The sequence below is a fragment of the Hibiscus syriacus genome, unplaced genomic scaffold (genome assembly GCF_006381635.1).
Source record: "Hibiscus syriacus cultivar Baekdansim isolate YM2019G1 unplaced genomic scaffold, ASM638163v2 tig00112399_pilon, whole genome shotgun sequence".
Lineage (NCBI taxonomy): Eukaryota > Viridiplantae > Streptophyta > Magnoliopsida > Malvales > Malvaceae > Hibiscus > Hibiscus syriacus.
The window spans coordinates 326,977-346,401 of NW_024063321.1; the positions used below are offsets into that span (position 1 = coordinate 326,977).

General features: G+C 35.0%; 3 protein-coding genes across 6 annotated transcripts; 1 reads left to right on the plus strand and 2 right to left on the minus strand.

Annotated features, from left to right (window-relative positions):
• Positions 1 to 884: 884 nt before the first annotated feature.
• On the minus strand, positions 885 to 3,021 carry LOC120179065 (uncharacterized protein At5g39570-like). Of its 4 annotated transcripts, none has more exons than XM_039184778.1 (3): positions 2,388 to 3,021; positions 1,890 to 2,234; positions 885 to 1,023 (listed from the first exon to the last, which is right to left on the minus strand). In XM_039184778.1, exons 1-3 carry the CDS (start codon positions 2,949 to 2,951, stop codon positions 934 to 936), a joined length of 999 nt encoding a protein of 332 aa, XP_039040709.1. In that variant the 5' UTR covers positions 2,952 to 3,021; the 3' UTR covers positions 885 to 933. The 4 variants fall into 4 exon arrangements, with proteins under 4 accessions (XP_039040709.1, XP_039040708.1, XP_039040707.1 ...); XM_039184777.1 differs by having other exon boundaries at positions 2,337 to 3,021; XM_039184776.1 differs by having other exon boundaries at positions 2,286 to 3,021.
• Positions 3,022 to 6,980: 3,959 nt separating this feature from the next.
• Positions 6,981 to 16,971, plus strand: LOC120179067. Its single transcript, XM_039184779.1, has 6 exons — positions 6,981 to 7,335; positions 7,461 to 7,547; positions 8,604 to 8,753; positions 8,855 to 9,049; positions 9,167 to 9,260; positions 16,964 to 16,971. The coding sequence occupies exons 1-6, from the start codon at positions 7,105 to 7,107 to the stop codon at positions 16,969 to 16,971; spliced, it is 765 nt and encodes a 254-aa protein (XP_039040710.1). The 5' UTR covers positions 6,981 to 7,104.
• Positions 9,882 to 10,408, minus strand: LOC120179069 (pentatricopeptide repeat-containing protein At5g15340, mitochondrial-like). Its single transcript, XM_039184781.1, has one exon. The coding sequence runs from the start codon at positions 10,233 to 10,235 to the stop codon at positions 9,906 to 9,908; it is 330 nt and encodes a 109-aa protein (XP_039040712.1). The 5' UTR covers positions 10,236 to 10,408; the 3' UTR covers positions 9,882 to 9,905.
• Positions 16,972 to 19,425: the final 2,454 nt, after the last annotated feature.

Below are 19,425 nucleotides of genomic sequence, written 5' to 3' on the forward strand. Positions count from 1 at the left end.
CCAAAATCCACCATACAAAATTGATAGGATATGCAGATTTTAGAGGCAAAAATCATAAAGAACATACCTTTGAAAAGATAAAAAGATTGCCTTTTAAACTGAACAATCGTAAAATTCAAGAGAAATAAAACATAGCGAATATGTCTCATATCTCATCCAATCATCAACAAATCATACAAAAAGTAAACAAAAAAAAGAACTCACCTTGTTTTCTCAAGCCAAGAAAAAAAGAAAAAAAAAACCACACGATTAATGAGAGAGAGAGCTTTTGAGAGAGAATATGAAATGAAAATACCATATAATGAAACAAAGAGAGGACAAGAGAGGGAAGAAGATGGGAGGAATTGAGGAAAGGATGGGAAAGAAGCGACAGAGAAGGCAGTTGTGCTAAGGAAGCGAAAATACCCCTTCTTTTAATCTTTTTCCTTTTTTTTACTTGAAATATGATAATAAAAAAATACACATCATAACACCATTAGTGGAGAAAACAGTTAAATAACCAAAAACGTTAATTACATTAAGTTTATCGAGGAAATTGAACGGTTTTAAAATACAGTAAGTGAAATAGAAAATATAGTAAATTCAGTGATGATCGGTGTAATTTACCCAATAATTAAATAGCAATCTAGGTATCAAAGTAAAAGCATAAGCATATTATATCATATATCATATATGCTAACTTTAATCCGCAAGCACATCACAAACATATGCATTTATATTGTATATCATAATCATCAAGTTGTGTTAATACGAAAAGTACATCATGACATTATAATACCATCACCAAATTCATAAACACCAAGCATAACCGCAGTAACCCAATGTTTGGCATTTTATTGATTGACAATCGAACAGACACAAAGCACACCAACACCGGTAAGGAGGTAGCTACTATGGCATGAACTCCATCTGTAGAGGGAACCACCAGTATGACTACTCATCATAGTCGTCATGGCGCTTATGGTGGTGGTGCTTATAGCGGTGATGATGCTTCTCTTCATCATCATCACTGTTTTCGCCACCCTGTAACATTAAATAAATGAGTTTTGTGCTAAAATAATCCAACATAAACAAGTATGCATATAACAACAGAGTAAACCACAGCATTCCATTTTTTCCAATATATGATGATTCTTCTAGAACTCAAATTACTTGAAAATCAACATGATGAAGATGCTAGAAAAGAATCAAAGCTAACAACACACCAGAAGAATATAGAGTACTTGCAATTGGAGAAAACTAAAGCAATCAATATAGAGTAGCTATCTGGTCTTTGACAGGCAATTGAGAATCTATTGCCTAAGTATGCAACGAACTAACAAACAAGGACACAGTTGGCCAGGATGGATTCATAAATCCGACACCGAGCTACCAGAATGGATGTGCAACATTGCATCACAAATACCTTGAGATTGACACTAACAGGAATGATTGAACATAAAATCTGGTCCTGTTAATACTTAATACGAGTCAATATAATGCATGGTATCCAAAGGGTTCTATCTTCAATTAGCTAGTTCAAAGTTCAATTCAGTTGTAAACCACTGGATATCTATTGCAAATGAAAGGGAAAATATTCTCACAGCAGTTTATCTGCTCCTAACATGTTTTCAACTCTAATCAGATGGCTGATAATTTTAACTATTATACTCAGATAAGTATCATACAAGTGTACGGTTAAACGGCATAAATCTCAACAAAGCAAAGCCAGGAGTAAAAAAATAGTTAAAAGAAGGAAATTTAACATCTAACAATTAGCAAAAGCCATCCAAGAAACATTCAATCAAAAGACAAAAAACGATACTTAAATCAGACACAAAATTAAAACTGCAAATCAGTTCAAAGCTATCAACTTTTATCTCGAATTAAATGAAATTAAGGGTACTCACATATTTCTTGCGGTCATAGCCTTCTTCATCGCCATAACCATAACTCTTCTTCTTTTCATCGTCTGATTCATCATCATGTTTCCTCCCGTAACTCGGCTTCCTATACCCTTCCTCCTCTTCCTGTGATTTCCCATAACTTGGTTTCCTCTCATATCCTGACCCGTATTCGGTCTCTGCCTTACCTTCATAACCAGATCCATACTCGCCCTCAGTTTCGGTCCTGCGTCCATATCCGGACCCATATTCAGATCCGCCACCTTCGTACTCAGCCTTTCGGCCATACCCAGATCCATATCCAGATTCGGATTCCCCATACTCGGGTTTCCTGCCATATCCGGATCCGTAGTGGGATTCTTGTTCCCCATACTCGGGTTTCCTGCCATATTCGGATCCTTGTTCCCCATACCCGGGTTTCCTGCCATATCCAGATCCGTATTCGGATCCTTGTTCCACATAATCGGGTTTCCTGCCATATCCAGATCCATATTCGGATCCGTGTTCCCCATACTCAGGTCTTCCACCATACCCAGATCCAAATTCAGGAGGTGGAGGCTGCTCGAATTCGGGTTTCCGTCCATAACCGGATCCATAATCCGATTGATGTGAATGCTCATATGCGGGTTTCCGGCCATACCCAGATCCATACTCCGAAGGAGGCTGCTCGAATTCAGGCTTTCGTCCATAACCAGATTCGGATTGCTCATATTCAGGCTTCCTTTCATAACCAGATTCATGCTGAGCTCCATACTGATCAGATCCAGAACCATAAGCAGGAGCAGGTTCGAAACGGCCAGGTCGGGGCTTGGGTCTGGCATAGCTACTGTATTCAGTTTGGAGAGCTTCGTCGGCATAAGCAAGGTGCTCGGCACCGGAAGAGAAATCGGGACGGCGGTAATCAAAGTCGCCATCGGATGGTGTGGCTGAAGTGTAGCAAGTCTCATCGGATGGTTCCAAGGGGCGACCGTAGGTCAATTCGATATTGTATCCGCCACCGTAAGGAGTCGGATCGAACTCGTCGAACTCGTCGAACTCATCATCACCGCCCCTTGAGTAGTACGGCATTGTTTGACTTGATTGTCGAAAGGAAATAAGTTTCAGCTGAAATGGGGGAAATGTGAGAGCTATGATGTGAGTAAGCCTTTTATAATTAAATTGAAAATAGATCTTGAATTTAGGGTTAGAAGCGTAAACAGAGACGTCCATGGCTTGGATATAGGAAACGAAGGAAAACGGCGGCGTTTTGCTGGAAAACAGAGATTTGATTGGATTTTTTCTATATTTACAACAACAACAACAAAACCCTATTCTCATATTTTAATGAGATAAAGGGGGTAGGTTAGTAGGTTGCTCCCAACATCATATTGATAGCAGCTTTCGTGAAAAACCTCCGGCAATTCAGAAAATTAAAAATACAAATAAAATACAATGCATGTATAAATAAATAAATAAATACATAATTGGACAGTCTTCATATGTAGTCATTCATATGCGCGTCTGTAATGGGATGTAATCCCTACAAATAAAACCCTGCCTAAAAATCTCTGCATATAGACAGAAACCTAAGTCCTGGCTAAATTTAAAAAGATGAAACATGAAGAGAATGATACACGGAAGTCAACGATAGCAAGCTACGAGAAGGAATAAAGTTAAAATGGATTAAAACCTAAACTAATGCAACCCTACTCCGCTACCCTAGTTCTAAGCCTTTATAAATTTCAATGACAGAAACGTAATAAAAAGTAAAGGTCATGGAAATTACTACAAAGGCAATTAAAAAGAAGACAGAGATGCTACACCCTATGGTTGTTGACCCACACTACTCGGCTACCCTGGTCTTAAGTCTCCATACTTTCCTATCAGATGTCATGTCCTCAGTAAGGGATAAATCTTTCAAATCAAATCTCAAGCAGTCTACCCACTTCCTCCTTGGTCGTCCTCTCTTTCTTTCCACGTCGACTGAAATCGACTCTACCCTCCTGACCGCATCCGACAGTTGTCGTCTAAGAATATGTCCAAACCATCGTAGTCTTCCCTCCCTCAATTTTTCGAATACATGCACCAAGGACATCCTAATAGCATAGTTTGATGTCATATCCCACAGAGTCCTACCACATGTATATCGAAGCATTCTCATTTCTGCGGCCTCCATCCTCCTTATGTGATCCTTCTTGATTTTCTAACATTATGATCCATACAGCAGCGCTGGTCTTATTGTCATTCTATAAAATTTTCTCTTGAGTTTTAGAGGCACTGTCTTGTCACACAAAACTCCAGTAGCCGACAACACGACAACACGACATGAGGATTTCATGTCACAGGTTTGGGTTGAGGACGGGTCACGCTTTAAAATTTAGATAGCAGTTGGACCGATAACTGTTATTCAAGTTAGTGATTTTTGTATGAAAAATTTTGTTATACACATTTTATGAAAATTAAAATTTATATATTTTTTTTGGATTTTAAAATATAAAATTTTATTTATAAAAAAAATATAAAATTCTAATCTATTCTATAAATTAAATTATTAACTTAGATCTTAAAATTTAAAACATAAGTATGAATTAAGTTAAATGAATATTTGCTATTCTTAGAGGTCACATGTCAAGTATCAAAGAATATCATGATATTTGAGTATTCATTATTAAATGATTAAAAGTATTTAGAACAAATAATATCACTTATAATCACGCTAAATTAATAAATAAAAAAACTAAACCATATAATCTTAAATTTTAAATAGGACACATAATTAGTGTGAATGTTTAATTGAGTCAAGTAAAAAGATTTTGAGTTATTCGAGTTGATGAGTTTTTTTTATAAACATCATTTCCAATTTTTTCGAGTTGAATTTATAAAATAAAATCGAGTCAAGTTGTTCGAGATTCTATTTAACTTTAGTTGTAAATATTTGTAACATTAGAATACTATTTGATTTCAATTTAAACGGTTTTCTATAACCATATACAATACACATATATTTTCATATGTTTCACATGTAATATATATATCATATAAAATTAAAAGACTCAACTCGAACTTAAAAATCAATCAGCTAATTATTAAAAAATTAAGTTATTCGAGTTTTATTTTATAACTTCACTTAAAAATATTTTAAATCAAATAAAATCAAAAAAGTTAATTTTTAAGTTGAGAAATTTTACTCACCCATACACATAATATTTTAAGTTTTGTGTAAACTAAAATTTATACACAATATATAATATAATTTTTTATTTAAATTTATTTAATAACATTTTTGTGTATATATATATATATATATATATATATATATATAAGTTTTGTAGTACATAAATATTTTTAGGGTAGACTACAAGATTGATTATTTTCGTTTAAATTTTGTACATATTTTTTCATTGAATTCAAAAAAAAAAATTTGACATTTTCGATTATGTTTAGTTAAGATGTGATCATTAATAGATTGCTGATGTAACACAATGAATTTAAAAAAATTAAAAAGAGTAAATTACATCTAATTGTCACAAATATTTGAGAAAGTTTTCAATTTTTCCACTAAAGTTCATTAAAACATTAAATATGTCTTTAAACAATGATATTATATCTAATTAACCCATAAAACTTCTAATTTTTCCATTGTCCCTATATATATATATATATAATTTTAAAATTTTAAAAATAAAGCTTAGAAATTAACTTTTTTGGACTTAAAGAAATCAAATGTTTCGAATGATAAATAAAATATTAGAAAGTTTTTATAATAAATTATATATAAAATCATTGTTCAATGACTTAGTTTGATGTTTTAGTGGCAAAATTTTTATTTTTAAAACTTCAATTGAGAAAATGAAAATTTACTTAAATATTAGTGGCCATTTTTGTAGTTTATCATTTATCATTTTATAAATTTACTATACTATGTCAACAAGTCGTTACTAGCATAACGAAAATTAACCTTCAATAACTACTTATCAATTAAACAAAAAATAGAGAGAGCAAATATTATGTTTTTTGAATTTAATAAAAAAAATGATGAGTCTGTTACGCTCGACGAGTAAGTTGAACACCACTAACGATGAACATCATTAATTTAATTTATAAAAAATTAAAATTTTAAAGACTCGACGTATAATTATAAATTAGTTAAAATTTTAAAGGTAAATTATTTAAAATAAAATATCTTTTACATTATTTTTCATAATTTTTTGGTTAAACTATAACATTGATCACTCAACTATTTAACCCTTACCACTGATTTTTTAATTTTATCAATTAGATCACTTAGCTATTTAATTTTTGTCAATCAAGCCACATGCCGTTAACAGTTGACCAGACGTGACAGTTAACAAAATTGGCATAATTCCACATTTAGTCCTCAATAGTTATAAATTCTATCAATTTATCCTAATTTTAATTTAATTTATTAAATTTAATCATATTATCAAATTGTAACATGTCACAAAATGACCGGAGGATTTTTATATTTTAATTGTTTAATTTGATTTTTATCCAATCAGATGCTGACACATATTACCATGTTGTGACACGTGCCAAAATCTGATTAGAGGAATAAATTTAATAAATTAAACTAAAATTAGGATAAAATTGATAAAATATATAACTATTGAGGACTAAATGTGAAATTATGTCAGTTTTATTATCTGTCACGTCAAATGTTAACGATAGATGGCTTGATTGACAACAATTAAACAGTTAGGTTATCTGATTGACAAAATTAAAAGATTGGTGGTAAAAGTAAAATGATTAAATAGTTGAATGGTCAATGTTATGATTTACCCCACAAAAATATGAAAATAATTTAATAATTATTTTATTTTAAATAATTTACTTTTTAAAATTTTAGCTAATTTATAATTATACATCTAATCTTTTAAAATTTTAAAATTTTATAAATTAAATTAATAATACTTATAGTTAATGCTTGTCGAATATTATAAAATGTTGCACAAAAATACATAAAATTTAAATAAAATTGATTAATAATGTAATTTACCTATATTTTTATAAGCGGCCAATGTTTAGGAATGGTCACCACGTGCAATCTCCAACAGGATGCCATGTAACAGAAAAAATAGGGATATACTATCAGCCTATCAGATATGCTTATATCTCACTCTCTTAATCAATCACCACCAAAATTTATCAAGCACAATCTTGGCTCTCTTCATTATTTGTCTTTATTTTGCAAACCCAGAATTTCGAAAAGGAAATTCAGATAATGAGTGAAGTTGTTGTTTCAGGTTTTCTTTCCTCATGTCAACGCAATTATTTCGTTTCCAGACCCGACAATTTCAGCAATGGAAAATGGCAATTGAAGCTCAAGAAACCGGAATTCCAATGCCAGGCAAATACCAAGCCGAAAGCACACAAATATTTGGTCACAAACGAGTTAGCAGCTACACATTCCGCAAGAATTTTCACTGATATTCCTCTATATGAGATTCCCGGGGTAATCCCATTAACTAATTTCTTGATTTTTGTTTTTTTACCTTTTTTCATGAAATGGGTATTGATTCATTGTTGCTGGTGAATGTGAGATTGTGAATATGAAATTGTGGTTGATTCCTTGAACAGGCTTTGTTCGATGAGTATTTGGATGATAAACCCAGAATTTTTAAGGCAATGTTCCCTGATAGTAGTAGAAGCCAACAGCTTAATAAGGTTCTTGGTTTTCTTCTTTGATTTTTATTCCTTTTTGGTATAAATTTTAAGCAATATTTTGTTGATATGGTAGCTTATTTTGTTATTCTGCGACAAAGCAAATATAGTTCTTTCCTTTAAAAAAAATCATGAAAAAGTTGAAAAATATCTGTGTCCGATACATATGACATATCCTACATATAGACTCGAGTTCAAGTAACATGGGAAATGTTCCCCCCCCCCCCCCTTTGTTTTGTATGTTTTCTGGTCTTATTTGCCATGGTGGCTGGAGGACATAAACCAGAAAGCAAGTTCATTTGTTTAGATTTAGAATCTGTGTTTTATCAAAGGATGAAGAAATAATACAATTCTGTAATTTGGGGAAGGGATAGGGAGAAGACTATTATAGGATGTATAGAACTCATAATGAAAGAGAAATGAAGAAAATCTATAGATAACTTGAGTCACGTGAGCGGTAGTGATCAGGTAGTAATAGACATACTAATCGAAACCTAGTAAAAGCATGCTCGTCTTATTCTACTAAAGTTGATTGATAACATTTTGCTTCATTGATCAACAAGCAGTAAAATCCAAATGTTATTGATCAACAAGCGTGAACTAAAATCCACATGTTCTTGGAGCTAATATGCTGTTTACATTATGCAAAGACTTTGAACATAATTGTCTGGTTTGTAGTGACCAATCTGTTCACATAGCTTTAGTTGATTGCAAAAAACACAACTAAACTGGCCATTAGAAAATTGTCACCTTCCGAGGTCTATAATATAACTGCAAGAATGGAATGGAAAAACGCATGATTTCTAAGAAAAGTTTGCCATAGATTCTAAAATCTGAACAGGGTTAGCATTGAGTTCCATTTACATTATTTCTTAGTTCAAGCTTGGGTTTTGGAGGTTCATTTGCTTGCGTAAATCTGAAATATACAACTGCAATTTGCTTAACATAATTGAAAACAATGTTTAGAATTCATGATTACTACAAGAAATCAGCACCTTTTCAAGCTGTCCCAACAATATTTTTTCCATATTTGGCCGGACATGTTCCGAACTTGTGCAGGATGAATGGAGAATCCAGATGTTGCCTCTGCAGTTATTGGTTCTAAACGTCTGGCCAGTAGTGGACTTGAGGCTGATATGCAAATCAGGAGGTAGAGATTACCCGCCGGAAGTCCCTTGTGATATCACGAAAGTTCTCGAGCTCGACATTGTAAGCAGTGAATGAACAAAGCTTTGCACATTGCACTGAAAATTCTTTTTTTTTTTATGTAAATCATTCCTCTTATCCGATCCAATGCTCTCATCTTGTAGACAAGATGGGAACTCCAAGGGCTTGGTAATGTTGTTGATCCATCTCATTTCACACTCGACGTGAAAGGAACATTATACCCTGATAGAAGAAGTAGAACCCGGCTCAGGGGTCATTTAGAGATGCATGTAAATTTCGTCCTTCCTCCTGCACTCGCTTTGATTCCTGAAAATGTGCGGAACAGCCTCGGAAAAGGGGTCAGAACATCAAAAAACCCTTCATGTACCATATTGTTTCATCGATATCAATATTTCTCGAATCGTATATTTTGTGCATCTAACTATTCCAGAAGTTGAACTATTGAGTACTGACAGGTGATGACAAAGTTGGTTGAGAGCATGAAGCAGAAAGTAGATGGTAGCTTGCTTGCGGATTACAGTAAATTCAAGAGGGAAAGGTCCGATATGCGTCGATACTTCAATGTAAAAGAGTAAAACACTGCTGCATGCATTGCCATTTTAAGATATCGAGTTAGGGTTAAAGAGGAAGTGGTCCAATAAATTATCACTATTGTTGTTGAGGGTTTCTGATTTAACATTCTTTGGGATATCTGAAGAGCTTCTCCAACTCCAAGATTCTTGAGAATGTACAGATATTATTTATTTTCCAAAGTTACAATTAACATTGGGGAAAAATTATTATTGTTTCATCTCTCTGTTTCTGAATTTAAATTTAGAAGAAAAAAAAAGTGGAAATATGGGGATCAAACCCATGCCTCATGCGCATACAAAGTGAGCGCTCTACCATTTGATCTACATCCCCGGTTGGTACAATACGTAATATTTATATAATTCTTTGAAAAAGTAACTTTGAAATGATTTCTTCCTAAGAGCCATCAGGCCGTTAAAATATTGATATTTTCAGTTTTAATCAAATTATTTGGACAGTTGATACAATTTTAACAATGGGAAAATGAGGACAAATTGTATGTACATGTTTCTCTTCGAATCAATGCGAAGACAATGAAAAGAATATACACATCTTGCATTCCCGGGGGGCTAGAAAGAGCAATATAATTTGATATTTAAATGTTTAGATTATAACAGTCAATGGTTACCAGAAATCACAACAAGAACATGATCCCTCCTTAAAACAATGAAACCGGTTCTGATCTCGGACTGCAATTTCCCGGTCATAGATCTTCGAAACAATCTTAATGGCGGCATGACAGTCATGGCATAGTCGTAAGTTCTTGAAAATATACAGAGGCTTACCAGGTTTTGTGCTTAAAAGTCCAAAACAGACTGCCAGCTTCTCGCTGTGCGAAAACAGTGCCTGCTCCTTCTCCAAACTGACCCCAGCATCTTCCACACCATCAGAATCAGGAAACACTTGTGCAGCCAGATTCGGAACATATCCGGCCAATTGCAACCTTCGAATCATATCTTCTTAGACGATATAAATTTCCTGGGTTTTTGGGTAAGATTTATCACCTACATATATTGATGAAGTTGGCTATCTACATGGATAGAACTCATTCCAGGAATCTTCCTAATTCCTTTAGTTTTAATTACTCTCCGAAGAGCATTCGCTTTGTCCGGCTTCCCAGCCAATGCATACATTTGAAAGCAGTATATGATACTCCCGCATTTTGCATACAAATTCTAGCTTTTGCAGAACGTGTTCGGCCAATTCTAGCTTTCCATGGGAATTGCAGGAACCTAGAAGAGATCCCAAAACCACCTCATTTGGAGGTATTGGCATTTGGTTTATCAAAGTTTCAGCTTCCTCCAAACGACCAGCCCTTCCAAGTAGACCCACCATACAAGCATAGTGATTGATCTTGGGCGTAATACCATAAACAGATTGGAGATCAAAATAATAATATCCTTGATCGATCATACCAGAATGACTGCAAGCACTTAGAACAACAATAAAGGTTAAATCATCCGGCCTGACTTCCTTAATCATCTGCCAGAACATTTCGACCACAACTCGGCCTCGTCCATGCATAGCTAGTCCACAAAGCATAGCGTTCCATGCCATGACATTACGTTGCAATAAAGTTTAAATCATCCGGCCTGACTTCCTTAATCATCTGCCAGAACATTTCGACCACAACTCGGCCTCGTCCATGCATAGCTAGTCCACTAAGCATAGCGTTCCATGCCATGACATTACGTTGCGGCATGCACTTGAAAACTTTGATTGCAGTATCACCCCTCCCGCATTTTGCATAAATATCCAGTATGGCAGTTTCCACCATGATATCCATCTCCATCCCCATCATCTTCAAGCCATAAACATGAACCGATCTACCCATCACCACATCTCCGAACTGTGTAAATAACAAAGTGTTATATAATTCAATTTAAACCCATAATGAAACAACATCCGACTCAAAAGCAAAATGCCCTCCTTGCTAAATCCATTCCCTACATAATCAACAATCATTATCGTCCATGCGATCTCGTTTCGGTGTGGCATATCATCAAACACCTCCCTTCCATTACTTACACCCTCTCACTTCAACACCCCAGCCAAACCACCGTCCATGACACCACATTATTCTCCCCCATCTCACAAAAAAAACCCTTCTCATATCCGCCACCATCCCAGCCTTCCATACATACCCATCAGCGCGTTACACACTTTCAAACTCCCTTCCAGACCCATCTTCACCACACGGCCATGGCCCTGACTCCCCACCCCAACATCTCGCAAACATGCACACGCACTAAACAAGCAAACCATCTGTTGAAAGTCATAGCAGTCGGCGACTTCTTTTATTCAAAATTGGGCAATTATTTTTGTTGAATTAAGTAAGGGATAATTACAACATTTAGTCCCTAAACTTTAGGGTATTTACAAGATTAATCCTTAAGCTTCAACTATAAATACCCTAACCCATTTAGCTTCAAAATCATCCCAAATCATTCTAGCTTTATCCTAATACTAGAGAATTTAGAGAGTTTTCTTGAGAGTTATTTTCTCCTTTTTATCAAGAGAGAATTGTCATTGTTTTATCTTTGTTAGATCGAGAGAAGTTGTAATTCATATTTTCTCATAGTGAAATTCTTCTACCGTTGCCTGTGGTTTTTACCCTATATTATTTAGGGGTTTTCCACGTAAAATTTGTGTCTTCTTTATTTTCATTTTTATTTTTCTCAATTATCAGTTGCGATTTTACTCTATCCGATATCCGTATTTCGCAACAATTGGTATCCGAGCCAGATTAGAGGTTGTAATATCTACTTATTGTCTTTGTGGTTGTCACCAAAATGTGGATCCTCCAACATAAGAAAGTAAGAAGATATTACCCATTTTTTGAAGGTTCTAGAGAACTATTCACGAATAGTGAAATAATGGGAGTTATCCGTAATAGAAGCTATGACAACGAAATTTGATATTGAAAAATTCAATGAGAGAAATTTCTCACTGTGGAAATTGAAGATGAAGGTCATCCTGAGGAAAGACGTTGTCTAGCAGCTATCAGTGAAAGACCGATAGATTTCATATATGACAACAAATGGATCGAAATGGACGAGAATGCTATGACAAACTTTCATCTAGCATTAGTAGATGAAGTATTGTCAAGCATCGAGGAGAAGAAGGCAACTAAGGAGATATAAGATCATCTCATCAAATTGTAAGAGGCCACATCGTTGCACAATAAAATTTTCCTTAAGAGGAAATTGTACACTCTTCGTATGTCAGAATCTACTTCAGTGACGGAGCATTGAAACACGCTGAACACTTTATTTTCTCAGCTTACATCCTTAAGATGTACAATAGAAGAACAAGAACGTGCTGAACTTCTACTTCAAAGTCTACCTGATTCGTATGATCAACTCATCATCAACTTAACAAACAGTAATGTCACCAGTCTAGTCTTCGATGAAGTTACAGTTGTTGTTCTACAAGAAGAAAATCAGCGCAAGAACAATGAAGACAGACAAGTAAATCTGCAACAAGCAAAAGCGTTGACAACGATGAGAGGGAGATCAACCGAACGTGGCCAAAGCAATTGTCACAAACATGGTATACCAAAGTCGAGAAGCAAGAAGAATTTAAAGTGCTACAACTGTGGAAAGAAGAGTCACTTGAAGAAGATGCTCTATGCTGTGAAGTGTCAACCACCGTGGAAGGAAGAAAAAGATTTGCATATATATGGCTCATTGATTCGGGAGCAAAATATCACATGACCTCAAGAGGACTTGTCTCAGGAGGATATGTGTATAGTTACAATGATCATGCCTTAGAGATCGTTGGCGTGGGAACTATCAAATTGAATATGTATGATGGAACAATCAAAGTTGTTCAAGATGTGTGGCACGTGAAAGGCCTGAAGAAAAATTTATTATCCTACAGATTGTTTGATAATAATGCAAGTAAGATTGAAACACGGAAATGAATCATGAAGGTGTTCCGTGGAGTGCTTGTGGTGATGAAAGGAGAAAAGATAGCAGCAAACTTGTACATGCTGAAGGGAGAGACTTTGCTAGAAGCAGAATCCTCTGTTGCCTCATGTAGTTCAGATTCTGCAATGCTATGGCATCAGAAACTTGGACACATGTTAGAACAAGGAATGAAAGTCATTGCGGAGCAAAAACTACTTCTAGGCTTAACAAAAGTATCACTTACTTTGTGTGAGCATTGCATAACAAGTAAGCAGCATCGGTTGAAATTCAACACATCAAATTCTAGAGGTAAAAGTGTTCTAGAATTGATTCATTCTGACGTATGGCAAGCACCAGTTACATCCCTAGGCGGAGCAAAATACTTTGTTTCATTTATTGATGACTACTCTATGAGATGTTAGGTGTACCCTATTAAGAAAAAGTCAGGCGTGTTTTCAACTTTCAAAAAACTTAAAAGCGCGGGTGGAACTTGATTCTGGAAATAAGATCAAGTGTTTCAGAACAGATAATGAAGGAGAATACACAAGTGAAGAATTTGATGACTTTTGAAGGAAAGAAGGCATCAAAAGACAGTTCACAGTGGCGAACACTCCTCAACAAAATGGAGTGGCAGAGCGGATGAACAAAACATTGTTAGAAAGAACAAGAGCAATGTTGAGAGTTGCAGGCCTAGAAAAATCATTTTGGGCAGAAGCAGTCAATACCGCCTGTTATTTGGTGAATCGAGCTTTATCAACTGCAATAGAGCTGAAGACTCCAATGGAGATGTGGACTGGTAAACCAGTTGATTATTCAAACCTCCGTGTATTTAGAAGTATTGTGTACGTGATGTACAACTCCCAAGAAATTTCGAAGTTGGATCCAAAATCAAAGAAATGCAAATTCTTGGGGTATGCTGATGGAGTAAAGGGGTATCGCTTGTAGGATCCCACTGCCCGCAAAGTGATCAGTAGCAGGGATGTTATCTTTGTAGAAGATAAACTACAAAGAAAAGAAGACGATAATAGCGCTGAAAAGTCAGAGACTACACATATACATGTGGAAAAGGAGGTTGAACAAGGAGATTATTTTGAAGCATAACCAACACATGATGAACAAGAACCAGAGAGTTCTGAAGCTCCAACAACTCGTCAATCAGATCGTGTGAGAAGATGTCCCAATTATCACTCAGATTATGTTATAGAAGGAAATGTTGCATACTACCTTTCAACAAATGATGGTGAGCCATCAACATACTAGGAGGCAATAAACAGCTCAGGTGCTTCACTGTGGATGATGGCGATGCAAGAAGAAATTGAAGCCCTTCATAAAAATAATACATGGGACCTTGTGCCACTACCACAAGGAAGGAAACCAATTGGTAACAAATGGGTCTTCAAAATCAAGCAAAATGGTGATGATCAAGTGGAGTGGTATTGTGCAAGATTGGTGGTCAAATGATATGGTCAAAAAGAATGTATTGATTTCAATTAAATCTTTTCTCCTATGGTTCGACTAACAATAGTTCGAGTAGTATTAGCAATGTCTGCTACATTGAACTTACATCTAGAGCAGCTAGATGTTAAAATAACTTTTCTTCATGGAGATCTTGAAGAAGAAATTTATATGCTACAGCCTGAAGGTTTTGAAGAAAAAGAAAAGAAGAACTTGGTTTGCAGGTTGAACAAATCTCTGTACGGTCTAAAGCAGGCGCCGAGGTGTTGGTATAAGAGATTTAATTCCTTTATTATGTGCCTTGGATACAACAGATTTAATATAGACTCTTGTGCTTATTTCAAGAGATTTGGTGATAACGATTTTGTTATATTGTTGTTGTATGTGGATGACATATTGGTTGCAGGACCCAACAAAGATCATATTGAAGAATTAAAGGCACAACTGGCTAGGGAATTTGAAATGAATGATTTTAGATTAGCAAACAAGATTCTAGAGATGCAAATTCACTGAGACAGAAGTAATAGGAAGATTTGGCTTTCACAAAAGAATTACTTGAAAAAGAACTTGTCACGATTCAACATGCAAGATTGTAAGCCAATTTCTACCCCTCTTCTTATTAACTTCAAATTATCCTCCAGTATGAGTCCTAGAAGTGAAGAAGAGATGATGGAGATGTCTCGAGTACCGTATGTATCAGCAGTGGGAAGTTTAATGTTCGCTATGATATACACAAGACCAGACATTACACAAGCAGTGGGAGTGGTTAGTCGGGACATGGCGAATCCAGGCAATGAGCATTGGAACACAATAAAGAAGATCCTGAGATACATCAAAGGGACCTCAAATGTTGCATTATGTTACGGAGGATCAAATTTACTAATCAATAGATATGTAGATTCTGACTATGTAAGGGATTTTGATAAAAGAAAATATACTACATGATATGTGTTCAAAGTTACCGGTGGAGCTGTAAGTTGAGTTTCAAAATTGCAGTCAGTTGTGGCTACATTCACAATAGAGGCAGAATATGTAGCAGCTACACAAGCCAGTAAAGAAGCAATTTGGTTGAACATGCTATTGGAGGAGCTTGGGCATAATCAAGAGTATGTCTCTCTGTTTTGTGACAATCAAAGCGCATTGCATCTAATAAGGAATCCAACATTTCATTCAAGGACAAAACACATACGAGTTCAGTACCACTTCATTCGTGAAAAGGTGGAAGAATGAACGGTAGATATGTAGAAGATCCATACCAAAGACAACATAGCAGATTTCATGACGAAGGCAATCAATGCTGATAAATTTACTTGGTGTCGATCCTCTTGTGGCCTAACAGAAATATAAACAACGTGAAGGTACAAGGTAAAAAGAATTGTGTGAAGATATGATTGAGAGTGAAGATATGATTGTCTCAATCAAATCTTCAAGTGGAAGATTGTTGAAATTCATAGCAGCCGACGGCTGCTTTTGTTCAAAATTGGGCAATTATTTTTGTTGAATTAATCAAGGGATAATTATAACATTTAGTCCCTAAATTTTAAGGTATTTATAATATTAGTCATTAAGCTTGAACTATAAATACCCTAACCCATTTAGCTTCAAAACCATCCCAAATCATTCTAGCTTTCTACCAATACTAGAGAATTTAGAGAATTTTCTTGAGAGTTGTTTTCCCTTTTTTAAGAGAGAATTGTTATTGTTTTCTCATTGTTAGATCGAGAGAAGTTATAATTCCTATTTTCTCATAGTGAAATTCTTCTACCGTTGTCCGTGGTTTTTACCTTATATTATTTAGGGATTTTCCACGTAAAATTTGTGTCTTCTTTATTTTCATTTTTATTTTTCTCAAATTATCAGTTACGATTTTGCTCTATCCGATAACCATATTCTGCAACACCATCGCCACATCATCAATCTCGGTCCTGTTTTCAAGCATTTGAGCAAACAAAAGTATAGCATCACGAGGCCTATTTTGGCGCGAAAAGAACATGAGGGATGTCCAGTCTGCAACATCCTTGCTTGTGCGGGGAATATGATCAAACAGTTTCTGGGGGAGGGTATATCACCACAAGAGGCATAAAGGTGGAGTAGGGTGTTGAGGAGAAAGGAAGTTTGGGGTGTGGAAAGGCCAGTAGTGAGGATTAAGGCATGGAGTTTTTTGGCAGTGGCGAGGGCAGATCGTTGGGCACATAACCGAAGGAAGGGACGAATGAAGCAAGGAGAAAACGAAAGGAAAGCTCGGAGGATAGGCCATTTCATCTTTCTTATTATTCTTGGTTAACCCAGCTGCAAAATAGGTGGACTTTGACAGAGGTGTTTAGGCATTCATTTGTCAAAGATATCCTTTTTATCTTCTAATAGGAGTATCTTTGTTTTATATATAAAGATGTTAGCACATTCGATTGTTGAATTAGGGCATCAGGTAAGTTTTCGTCGAAGAATGTTTCTTCTAGCTTATTAGTTGTGGATTGGAGTTTGATCTGGTTGGTGTCAAACACCATTTATGCGTCTATGTTTTGAAGAAAATAAAGAGGAAGCTCTTAGCTTGGGACTTGGGAGGCTAAACACCATTTATCTGGCTAGCTGGGATCACTTTGCCCAGGTGTGTGTTACAACCAAATACTATGCAAATCAACCGCTATTCCTAAATATATTAGTGTGGCTCTGGAAAGACTGATTAGAAATTTTGTATGAGGCCATACCCCGGAAAAACAGGGTGAGTTTGGTTTAATGGGAAGATGTTTATCGCCCAATTCATCAAGTTATTGCCTTGATACACATTACAAGACTTTCGCTTGGATTCAATCTTTTACATGTGTAAGGGTGTTTGTCATTGAAAGCCACCACTTGTACTCATCTTTGGACAGGTATTAACCCAGCTTGGGATGCTGTATGTAATGATGTGATTTGGAATTAGGGATGATAATGGATTGCGTTGACTCGGATCTGATTGAGTTTTTGACCCGCTCGAATCTGATTTGAAAAATTAATTTTTCTATTACATCCGACTCGACCCGAGTTTAAGATGGTCATATCTAATCCAAAAATCGATATAATTTTTTAGATTGAAACTCTCACTTGACTCAACTTAATCTGGACATATATGTGTGTGTAAAATAAGAACATGATTAAAAAAATAAAAAGAATATTATTATAGTTATCTCTAAATATATAATGGATAATTATAATATTATGTTGGGTCAAATTGAGTTGTTTTCACTATAAATTCAAAATAAAAAAATTGATCTAACCGGATTGGACCAGATCGAAACCGTTAAGTCTGGGTGAAATGATTATCTCTGTCCGGAATGTTAGTAATGGGCTATTAGGGGATTTTTGGCGTGACAACTGGATTTCGGATCATGGACCATTCAAAGATCCCAATGTGGACGTGAACATGTCCAGGACTGAGCATATTCTGGTGTGCTCCATGCATGCCGATGGAAGCTGGAATTGGGTTGCTTTGAACCTAGCTGTTTTGGATGATGTCTTCCGCAATCAAAGCTCCTAACTGCTATGGTTTTCCTTTGGACTAAACTATTGTTTGATTGGGAATCTGTTGAATTTGAATGAGTTAAGTTCAAGGGTTTTGGAACTAGGCAAAGTCCACAACATCCTTCTTCAAGGTTGTGTCAACTAATACCATGGAAAAAGCCACCCAACATCTTCCAAATCAATCTATCCTTTGTTGCCCTATTCCCCTCAAAAACACTTTCACAAACTTTTTAATATAAATAGGAATAGAGTAAAAGGACCTGAAAATTTTACATATTTTTATAATATATTCTCATCCTTTAAAATTTTATAAATTTACTCCCTCCAAAAAATTTATAAATTTATTCTTGACACAAAATTGCCTTCAGAGGTATAAAATAACACAAAAAGGGAAAATTTGTCTCATTAGACAACTTTAAATAATCTCAAATTGATTTATTATAATATAATACCACAATCCCATCATGTATTCCTTCATATGATTATTTTAATTTTATTATAAAATATATGAATAATGATATTAAAATTTTTCTAATATATGACTTAAATGATTTTATGAGGACTTGTTTAATTCAAAGATTCTTCTTTCCATTTTTTTCAATACCTATATATATATATACATGCTATTTTTTATATCTAAGAACAAATAAATCAATTTAATGCCTAAGAATTGAATAAGGAAACCCTTTTAAAATATTGGATTCAATAACCATAATTAAATAAAATGCTAAAATGAGTTGCCGGCAACCACTAGTAGGGTCAAGTCATGCTTTCAGGACTTCTAAATTTTCTAATTTCAACCTGAATTCACATAATTTGGAATGCTCAAATCACTGTTGATTATAAGAATAAAATAATTAAAATAATTTTATTATTAAACTATAACGCTGATCAAGCTGGACTATTAGAATAGCAAATTATTAAAAAAAACAATCTTTTAGTACGGCGTTTTAAAAAAATAATGAAGTGCTTGGTAGTTAACAAATGGAAGCAAATATATGTTATGACTTGGTCAGGCCAAAATAGCCTGAAATGCACCAATCATATGATATATATTTATGTTTATATAATATTCAAAAATGAGTAAGGAGAGGGTGAAAACAAAATGCTAAGCAGAGGCATCAAGACATTTTCAAAACAAAAATTCCCTGTGGCAAGATCATCACTCACTCTTGTCATATAAATTGAGAGCTCAAAATCAAAAACCAAACCATCTGCCAATCCCCGTAGCTAAAGTAGAACAAAACTCGCTCGATATCCAAACCAAAAATAAAGCAATA